Source organism: Coloeus monedula (assembly GCF_965178545.1).
Source record: "Coloeus monedula genome assembly, chromosome: Z".
Lineage (NCBI taxonomy): Eukaryota > Metazoa > Chordata > Aves > Passeriformes > Corvidae > Coloeus > Coloeus monedula.
The window spans coordinates 42,162,990-42,172,995 of record NC_138822.1 but is presented as its reverse complement, the minus strand read 5'-3'; the positions used below and the strand labels follow the sequence as shown (position 1 = coordinate 42,172,995).

The 10,006-nt window shown below is 35.4% G+C and overlaps 1 protein-coding gene across 2 annotated transcripts in view; it reads right to left on the bottom strand.

Moving 5' to 3' along the window:
• Nucleotides 1-1,805: 1,805 nt before the first annotated feature.
• VPS13A (vacuolar protein sorting 13 homolog A) overlaps nucleotides 1,806-10,006 on the bottom strand; it is a 108,950-nt gene continuing 100,749 nt past the window's right edge. For both annotated transcript variants that reach the window (XM_082301604.1, XM_082301605.1), the window contains 4 exons: nucleotides 8,304-8,389; nucleotides 7,553-7,676; nucleotides 6,077-6,151; nucleotides 1,806-4,659 (listed from right to left, as the gene is read on the bottom strand). In XM_082301604.1, the coding sequence (XP_082157730.1) occupies nucleotides 4,609-4,659; nucleotides 6,077-6,151; nucleotides 7,553-7,676; nucleotides 8,304-8,389 (336 nt within the window). In that variant the 3' untranslated portion in view covers nucleotides 1,806-4,608. The remainder of the gene's footprint in view (nucleotides 4,660-6,076; nucleotides 6,152-7,552; nucleotides 7,677-8,303; nucleotides 8,390-10,006) is intronic.

Below are 10,006 nucleotides of genomic sequence, written 5' to 3'. Positions count from 1 at the left end.
CAGATGGTGAGACTGTTACCATCGCAGGACTCATCAGCGCAAGACTGCTTTATTGTCACACTTCAAAACCAACAATCAAAGCCTACATGAAGGCACTTACCAAGCAAAACCTCTGCACCTAGTTCTCAATCTGCTTGATGCAATAAGCAGTGAACATGCACAAAGATAAGAAACCACTTGGAGACATCCAGCAAAAAGATAATTCCATTTTTTCCCCTTTTTGCCTATTAGTGTTCTACCCCATCATGCCTGTTCTGGCAGTCACATTTGTTTCAGACTTTGATGCACCATGACAAGTTAAAAAAAACCCAAAAATTACATGAGACATTCTTTTACTTCTTGTTGGAGCAGACTTAGAACAATTTACTCTTCCCTTAAAGTATTACAAGAATATTCAAAATTCTTGTTCCAGATTTGCCATGAAGACAATCAAATCCTCATTATAAAATCTTGTGTGTATGGTCAGTGAACTGCAGATTCCTGCAGTCACAAAAGAAAAAATTGTGACCAAGATCATAGTTGCACAGATTAGATAAAGCTTCGGCTCCTAGGTGATGCATACATGTACTTGCATATACATACATACATGTATGTTTATATGTATACACATAGTATATACTGGGCAGAAAGTTCCCAAGTGCACAGGTGAGAATAATTTTGTAAAATGCTGAAGATAACAAATAGCTAATGGCATACATACAGAATCTTTATGAGGAGGAGAAAAAATTTTTAAAAGAGGATTTCATAAGAATTGAGTTATTCTAAGGGCAAGTACAGGCTGGGTAGAGAATGCAATGAGAGCAGCCTTGAGTAGAACTTGGAGGTTCTGGTGGATGAGAAGCTGGACACAACCCAGCTGTGTGCACTTACAGCCCAGAAATTTAAATGTATCCTGGGCTGCATCCAAAGCAGTGTGGCCAGCAGAGAGAGGGAGGGGGTTCTGCCCCTCTATTCCAGTTTCACAGGACCGCACCTGTAGTGCTGTGCCAGCTCTGTGGCCCTCATTAGAAGACACGGACCTGTTGGAGATGGTCCAGAGGAAGGCCAGGAAGATGGTCTGAGGGCTGGAGCAGTTCTTTTATGAAGACAGAGCTCTTTTATGAATCAGGAGGTTAACCCTGGGAAAGGAAGATTCTGGGGAGATGATGCAGCAGTCTCCTGTACCTGAAGGGGGCCTACAAGAAAGCTAGAGAGGAACTTTTGATAAAAGCACGTAATGACAGGACAAGGAAAAATGGCTTCAGACTAAGAGAGTAGGTTTACATTAAGCTATCAGGAAGAAATTCTTTCCTGTGAGGACAGGTTGCGCAGGGAAGTTGTGAATGCCCCATCCCTGGAGGCATTCAAGGCCAGTTTAGATGGGGCTCTGACGAACCTGGTCTAGTGGAAAAGGTCCCTGCCCAGAGCACGGGGTTGGAACTAGGTCATCTGTAAGGTCCCTTTCAACCCAAATCGTTCCATGATTCTATCATCTGGCAACACCATCATGTCTTTTTCAATACAGCAACAGAAGAAAAAAACAACAAAAAAACAACAGCCAAAAAAACACCCCACACCCCCCAAAAAACAATTTAAAAATAAGCTTATACATGTTAATCCAGTTACTAAAAACTTGTCCTTACAATAAACCAAAGGTAAATTCTAAAGTCTGTAATTCTGTTTTCCTGAGATGACTGCAACAGAAGCTTGACCACGTGTTCTCATAAACAGGATTTGACTTGACCTACAAAATTCTGAGTAATGGTAGTCTCTATTAATTAAAGCAGTATATAAAGAAAACAAGTAATAATCACATTTCAGTCAAATAAAATTCAGTTTCACTTTATTCAAGATTAAGAAGGGGGGGTAGGGTGGGGTGCAAACCAAGAGAGCCATGCCATGAAAGCCATGCAGATGAACAAAAAGGAAGTGCAACAATTAGACTTACAAATGTTTCTGCAATTTCTTAGAGGTAATTGTAACCCTTAGCAAACTGAAAACCCAAATGACATTTCTCAAATGTATTAAGTTTACATAACAGTCATATAAAAGAGAAACTATTCTTTAGCATTTCAGTAAAGGCCAAGATACACTTTTAAACACCACAGTAGGCAGAACTAAATGCCTACATTTTAATTTTTATTGAGATCCCCTTTTCTAGTTGCATATACACTTTCAATAAAAATTAACATACCTATTCAGCCTTCTTGTTGAAAAAAATATGCATACTGCAATAAGGAATGAGGCACAGCAGAGTAGACATCTCATACAATCTGCAGCAATCCAGAAAATTACACAATGGCCCAAGTCTGAATACCTTTCTCTTCCTCCCGGGGTGATATATAGCTAAAGGAGACAATCAGTGTTTGCCAAGAAATGGCAAATTTCTTTCATAACTGTATGGAGAAAGCTTTATTAAAAAAGCCAAAGTCAAAAGACACCACTTACGGACTAGAAAAGGGACCTATAGAAAATCATATTTTCATTACAAGTGGAAACAAGGGATGTGGAAAAGAGGTCCCACATTGACTTCTGAACATTTCAGACCCTGTCTTAAGGCTTTTAGTTAGCACAGAAGACCAAAATATTTTATACTCTATAGGAAAAATGCCATTCTGGGGGAATTGCTATGCCTTCCAAAACATGAGCTCCTTAACCACAAATACGCACATTTAAAATAAATCCTTCAACATTAAGAGTTAAATTGTTTAATTACTGAAAAGCCAGATGAGATTTGAGAATCAGAGCTTGTTGGCAAAATAAATGTAAGAAATAATTAAAATATAGGTTCTGTGGAGAAAAAATATTTAGAATCAGGTAAATGGAAAAGCTACACACAAATGGGAATGTACAAAGTACACACACAAGAGGTATTGCAAATGAAATTTGCAGCAGGTACTCTGTAAATGCTGGGGATGGAGAGGAGACCACATACCTATCAAAAACATTATGAGGATATTAAATGAACTATCATGCCTAAGACAGAAATGACAGAAGAAAAACAAGTGACAGATAAAGAATGGTACTCAGTGCACCTAAAACCACTACTTATCTAAGGCAAAGTATGGAAGTTTGGCATGATACAACCTGAGTTAATACTCTTGATATGTACTTGGTGTACAAAACGAGTGGAGTAACACCATCATTGTCATATTTTGGAATCCCCTTAAAATATTTTGATTCCATTTACAGTTTATGGGGAAAACTGCAAGATTACATGTATTTTGTAACCCACTAAATGGTCACTCAACACCAATGGCAAGACTTACAGTAAATTAAATATCTTCAACTATAGGTTACATGCTAGTTGTTTTAGATTTTACAGTAATGGAACAATTTGGATATTTCAAGCATCACCAGCAATGTTAGAATTCTATCCTGTAGCTATGAGTATTCCAAACTATTGTTTGGAAACCACATTTTGGCAGTAGGTACTTTCTATATGTACAAGATATTTTGAAGACTTTGATATGGGAATTTATGGAAACCTTCATATAACACTGTATTTCATGTGTAAACATGAAACACATGTAAAAGTACATGTGTTTCATGTATTTTTTGTATCAACTGCAGTAAACAGCCAATTAACAATACTATGAGTACTACATCTAAGAAATAAACAGAATTGCAGACATTCAAGCTAATAAAACGCTGCTGTCTGGGTATGAAACAAAAAAGTTCATTAGGTAAGAAAAGTTAATAAAAGCAACTGTGACGTTATATTTACTATTTAATATAAATTTGACTTCACCAGTCACTTGCTTAGCACACAATATTGTGTAATTCAAGGCATTTGTTTTTGGTATGCAACAGTGCACTTATAACCCCATAAACTCCTTCTTGAGTTGCAAGACTGTTCCTAACTTCTATTCAAAATAATAGGCTTTTATTAATATTTTTTGTGCAGAGTTAATTCTCCCCAATACACATTTTTGTAAACTGTTATATTTTCTGTAATAATTGACTGAGGTGCTGCAACATTTCCTCGTAGGATATAAAAAAGTTTACACTAAAAGCAATACTGTACTGTATCTGTAATTGTGATCTGGTCCACTCATTTACAAAAAAACCTAGTATTGTCAACTAAGCAGACACTTGTGATCTAAATTCAAATTCTCTGATCAGTAGCCTCCTCCTTATATTTCGAGTTGTAACACTAGTGATTAAGTTAAAATTTCCTTTGACAAAGAAATTTGTATTTCAACACAGCCTCAAGTCATATTAAAACTAAGACATAAAGTATTGATTTTCACCATCAAATCAAAACTGCAAGATTTGCTCTGAATAGTATCATAATAATTATTCCAGAGTTCAATTTCAGTATCAAAGGTTAAGACAAACTCACTTTATACTGCTTATATAAAAAATGAAATCTGAAGTTCTTACATTAAAAAATCAAGCAAACCAAGACAAAATTTGGCAGAATTTTTTTTATCATTACATAATTTTTTAAGCTAACATCATCTACTTTTCTGATATAGACCACTGTGACCATAATAAGCAATTGGATAAATCTTCCCTCCCTCCTGTCTTTGCTTTTGTTGCTGATATTCAAACAGTTCTGCTTGTGAAAGAGGAATTAAAAGGTAGCTGTTCAGTGTTCTTCATATCTTGGTGCTTCTCCATTCATTACAATTTTGGCTGATTCTCTCTTACTTCTTCTAGTTTGGAAAGGATCCACTGTGTGAAGAAAAAAGTAACAATAATAATCTTTCTGTGGTACAAAACAGACAAAGCAGCTGAAAACTACACTGGTTTTTGTCACTACTATCTGCTCTCTTCCTAACCAAGTTTTAACACCGTGTTAAAAATACTTCCATAGATTATAAACCCCTGGCTTTCTAACATGAAAATGGAGCCATTCATGCACCAATATTTGACATTTGATACCATGTCTAATTAAACTTGTTTCCTGGTCTGTACTTCAAGGAATAAGATTTTAAAAAAAAAGAAGACAACATTTAACCCCCCTCCTGGCTCTGCTTTAGTCTACAACTCTAGACAGATGACAACAGAGAAGCAAGGATCACAACAGACAGAAGACAGTAACAGGTTGCAGCAATGTGATAAATTATTTAGAAAATAAATAATCTTTTCCTTACTTAAGACTTGTGGTATACGTAATATGATGTACTAATTTCACTTTTGGAATTGTTCCTGATTTAGCTGGGGCTTAGACAGGATTCCTTTCCCACAGAGACTACAGGACCTCAGCTCTGCCCACCCCTGTTCCACCAGAGCCAAAAACTAAAAACAGAAAACCTCAGTACCTCCAAAGATTACAGGCAAGTCAAATTCAGCACAGGGCCCTTACCTTTTTGAGGTAAGAGTTAACTGCTATCACTTACCTGCAGCTAGAAACTACCCTCACAAAGACAAAAGCAATTTAAACTAATGAGAGAATGCAACTTTTGCAAGCTGTCTCAGACCATGATCCCAGGGAGCCACACCCCACTGAAGTATACACAAGGCTCGTTTATTTTTTCTGAAAATTACTTGCTACACTAGTTAAAAACAAGGCAGTACTTTCACAGGCAGCTACCTTATAGTTCTGGTAGCAGATCTGAACTGTTCCTACTATCTGTTGTAGTCAAAACTAGTGATGTTAAAATGAAAAGGTTATCAGAAAATGTGTATAACAATAGCATTAATATCATATATCAAATAAACTACTGGTATTCTTCTTAAGGATTTTCTTCATTCTTCAAACAAAACTGCATCTTAAGGAACAGAGCAGTAACACCCCACCCCTGCCCCCCACCTGGAACAAAACTAGGAGTGATTTACAAATATTTTTGTTCTATTAAAATGTATTATTTAAATTCATAATCTAGATTAATTTTTGTTAGCACTACTGTTTAATCAATCTTTTGTCAGACTGCTGTAATTCCAAAGATTTATGTAGGGAAAAGTCTGGTGTTGGATCTGACTATTATTGAAATTCATTATGGAGTAGATTATTGCTATTTCCATCTCTGTAATGGATATGTGGAAATACTGAATTTTAAATATACATAGTTTCGGGTTAACAGTATTTCTGTTACACTTTTTAAGTCAAATTTACCACAGTATAATTTTAATAGTATTTTGACTTTACCTTAGCATCCTCTGGACTTCTAAAATTAATAATTTTTCCAAATTCTTTGGCATGGAAGACAGACTTAACTCGCTCCTAAAAAAAAAACAAAACAGTAATTTAAAATTGAAGTTAGTTACTTCAGGCTTTAAGAATAGGATGCTATTTACTAGCAAGGCAGCTATAATGGTTCAAACAGCCACATGTACCAAGAACAGTCATCTGAGTATGTTTGCATCACATGCACATACCCTGAGAGAGGTAATTTTCTGCATGAAAGCACAGTAGAGTGAACACTCCAGCAATAACAGACTCCCCTTTTTACCATGGAGTCCCTGGATAAGGGTCTACAAAAGTGTGTAGGAATGGAAGGCAGATAATGTACATATGGTAACAAAATCCATTACTCTCCAAGGTTTTAATTTGTAATTCTCCTTCAAGTCATTACTTGAGTGGACGTTCCACCAATACTGACTTGCAAGTAGTGGACTTAGGTAGCAAAACCAGCAACTTGGGCTTCAGAAAGAAAAACAGAAGGAGTTATTTGCAAAATACAGTTTTCAATCACAGATTTCAATAAAGAGCATACTGCAGACATGTTAATGGATTCTGAAATGACTGCTGTGTAGGGGTAAAGATGGATATGTTATTCAGCATTGTCTAAAATGGCAGAAACACTAAGAATTATTTCATCCTGTAAAAGTTCACTTGCAGTCAGAAATCCAGTTTGGAGGATTCCAAACCAATATGGCTCTGCCTTTCATGCTCTCTGCAATAGAAACAAATAATCTGAGTGAAAAACTGAATGACGTTGTGCACCGTCAAGACTGTCCTGACAACCAATATGTGTAATTACACATGTGAAGCTTATTAAAAACACCAGCAGGCAAATTCATTAAGTGAAACTAAATGCAGTTAACATTTCAGTAAGAATTTAAGATTTTTTATTAAGGAACTGCCTCTGTAAATAGCCATTGGTGGTCATCTTTCTCCTTATGTCCTTTGCCATCTTACCAGGGAAAGGAATTTTAAGGTTTGGTTTCTTTTTTTTTTAAGGAAAAATTGCAACTAAGAGCAGCATTCTTCAATTTGTATTGAGAGGGAAAAATATATGTCATTACGGTCATTTTTGACGACAATAAAACCTTATTATATGCCCCAGAGAGCATAATAAAAACATTCTGTAATCTTCTGAGCCTTTTGTAGTATCACCATTTTCCAGACTGTGAATACACTGCGAACTGGTACATACAAACAAAAAATGCCTGGGGCTCAAGGAATAATTTCATCTGCAAAGACCAAGTCACCATGCTGCTTAGAACAGCCAGAGACTTGTTATCTGAGGTGTTCACCCATGTCAAATTTCAACTCCCTTCTCTGAATGCATCTCAAATACAAAGGAGATAAAGAACTCAAAGGAGAGTGAGCAGAAATTCAAAGTTCAATTTTATAAACAGTAATAGAAAACAACAACAAAACATGGTAAGAGTAATGTACCTTGGCCTCAATGCGCAATCTTCGACCATCAACGATGAATGGTTCTTTGGTAAATTCATCGTAAGTATATTGCCATTCACATGTCAGCTGTCCAAATGTCCCTTTTGTCACAAATAACACACCACTAGGCACCAGAAAATAAAAGTAGTTTTAAAAATTAATATAAAAATATTTAGAAGTTATTCACTAGAGCAAGTTATGAATTCACTTGCTCTAGTGAATTCATTCATCATTGCAAAATAGGTTTCATCTCATGATCTCTAACTATACAGCACACTTTCCAAAAGAGTGATTTTTGAAAATCTAACACTTAAAATATTTTTAAAATTTAAATTTAAAATTCATAGCAAAACTGTAACACTACTTCAAGCTATACTTGAGAAGGATGTCTCATACTCCACTACTAGACACTGACTGTTCCTGTATAATTCTCTTTCCTTCAATACACCATTGTAAGTGAATCTCACAGCTCAGCTGATTTTAGCCTAACCCAGTTTATAACAAATCCTTCTCAGCTAAAGAAATCTTAAAACCAATACTCCTTTTCCCTTCTTAAATAGGAAAGAAATAACACTGAACACTCTTCTAACAATGACACTGTTAAAGATTATTAACAGCACATTAGGCATGCCTTCCCCATTATTTTGTCTACATATATGGTGACAGTGCAGTTACTGATCAGCAATCATCAAGGCATGCACATTTTGATGATTGTTTTAAGTATGTATTATTCAGAGTTAGAACTGTTTACCTTTTTGTTACCATTAACAGATCAGTACTGTTGACCATAGCATGTGCAATATATCTGAGTTTTGCAAATCTTCCATTTTCAATTTTCTAAAAGAGATAAAAGTTTTATAGCTTTTAATATGCTAGTAAATTAATGTACCAATTTTGTGCATAAAAGGTACTTATGCTCCAAAACTATAAATGGTAACAAAGCACATACTTCAAAATAAAAGGCTATTTTCACAAAGTCAGAATATAACTAACATCTGTAATAGCTAATGTTCATAACTACTTGGTTGCTGTTAATACAGCTATATAAATAAAAATCAATCTTAACCAAAACTGACAAGGAACAATATCATTTCTCAAAAAATTTCAGGACTCAAGTTTTCTACACACTTTTGGTACACACTGAACTTCTGCTAACTAATACAGTTCTGAGACAACAAACAAAATAAAAATTCCTTTCCTACTTTATGTCTTTGCCTACAAAACATTGACTAATTAACTCAGAGAATAAATCTATACCTAACTGTATATAAGCACCATTATCATGTAGACAGTGAGACAATAATACACTTGAGGCAATACTTAGCATTCCTCTATATTCTTTTGTTTCCCCATGAACTTAACCATTTCCTATAATTAATGTGAATACTGTAGCAGAATACTTTTAATGAGCAATATATTTTAAATATTGATGACGGCAGATTAATAACTTTTTAAAAACAGAAGCCCTGTACCTCTCACATGACTTGGCAACCGTTGGATTTCTGACTTTCTGAGCACTGAGTGATTAAACTAGTGGTCAAATTAATATTGCTGTATCTTGGTTGGGAATAGCAACATGATTGCTTGTATGCTTCCCAGCTATTACAACTTGGAAGCAACACTAGATTAGAATAAACTAGTATAATTATCAAAAAAGTTTTAACTACAAACATATAGCTTCATATATGCATGCCAAAATTTTAAAAATATCTAGATTAGATCTTAAAACAATTAGGAAAGCAAACCATTTAATGTATGTTCCCCACCACAGTAAAATGATGAAGATATCCAATTAGTGTGCCGTACAAATTTGACTGTGTGGATAATTCCACTTGCCCAAACAGACTTTTTAAAAATTATGTCTTCCCCAAAGATACCAATTCTTTTGTGACTAAAATGCATGAATATTTGAGTAGCAGGTTACCCTAAAGAGAGCTTTCCAGAAAGCTCTTAGAAAGTTCAAATTATTTCTCTTTCCCCAACTTGGTTAGGGTACAAAATCACAGCTATTGATCATGTGCCTACTTACAGAAGTCACTGCTTGCGTTTATTTTTGCAAGAGCTACTGTTGGGAGCAGGATGAATTCAGCAAGAAATGAGGAACTAAGGGCTTGGAAAATAAGCTTTGTTTTTTTAAATTTTTGGAAACTTCTTATGCAAGCTTTATTGAGGCTTTGCTCTGCCTCTGAAATGTGTCTCCCTGCCTCTTGTATTAAACAGAAGCTTGGATCTAAATAAGTAAATAACTAAAAAAACCTCTCTAAAAGGTAGCTGTTCTACAACATTCCAGTACGTAACACACTGGATGGTTAGAAGACAAAGGAGGCTGTATGGACAGCCTCTGGACAGCATGGATAGGATACCTGACCCACAGGTCAGGCTACTGGTCTAAGTCTATGACCTGATGGATTTTCATTAGTGGCTTAGAAAGAAAGACAGGGAAATGGAAGAGAA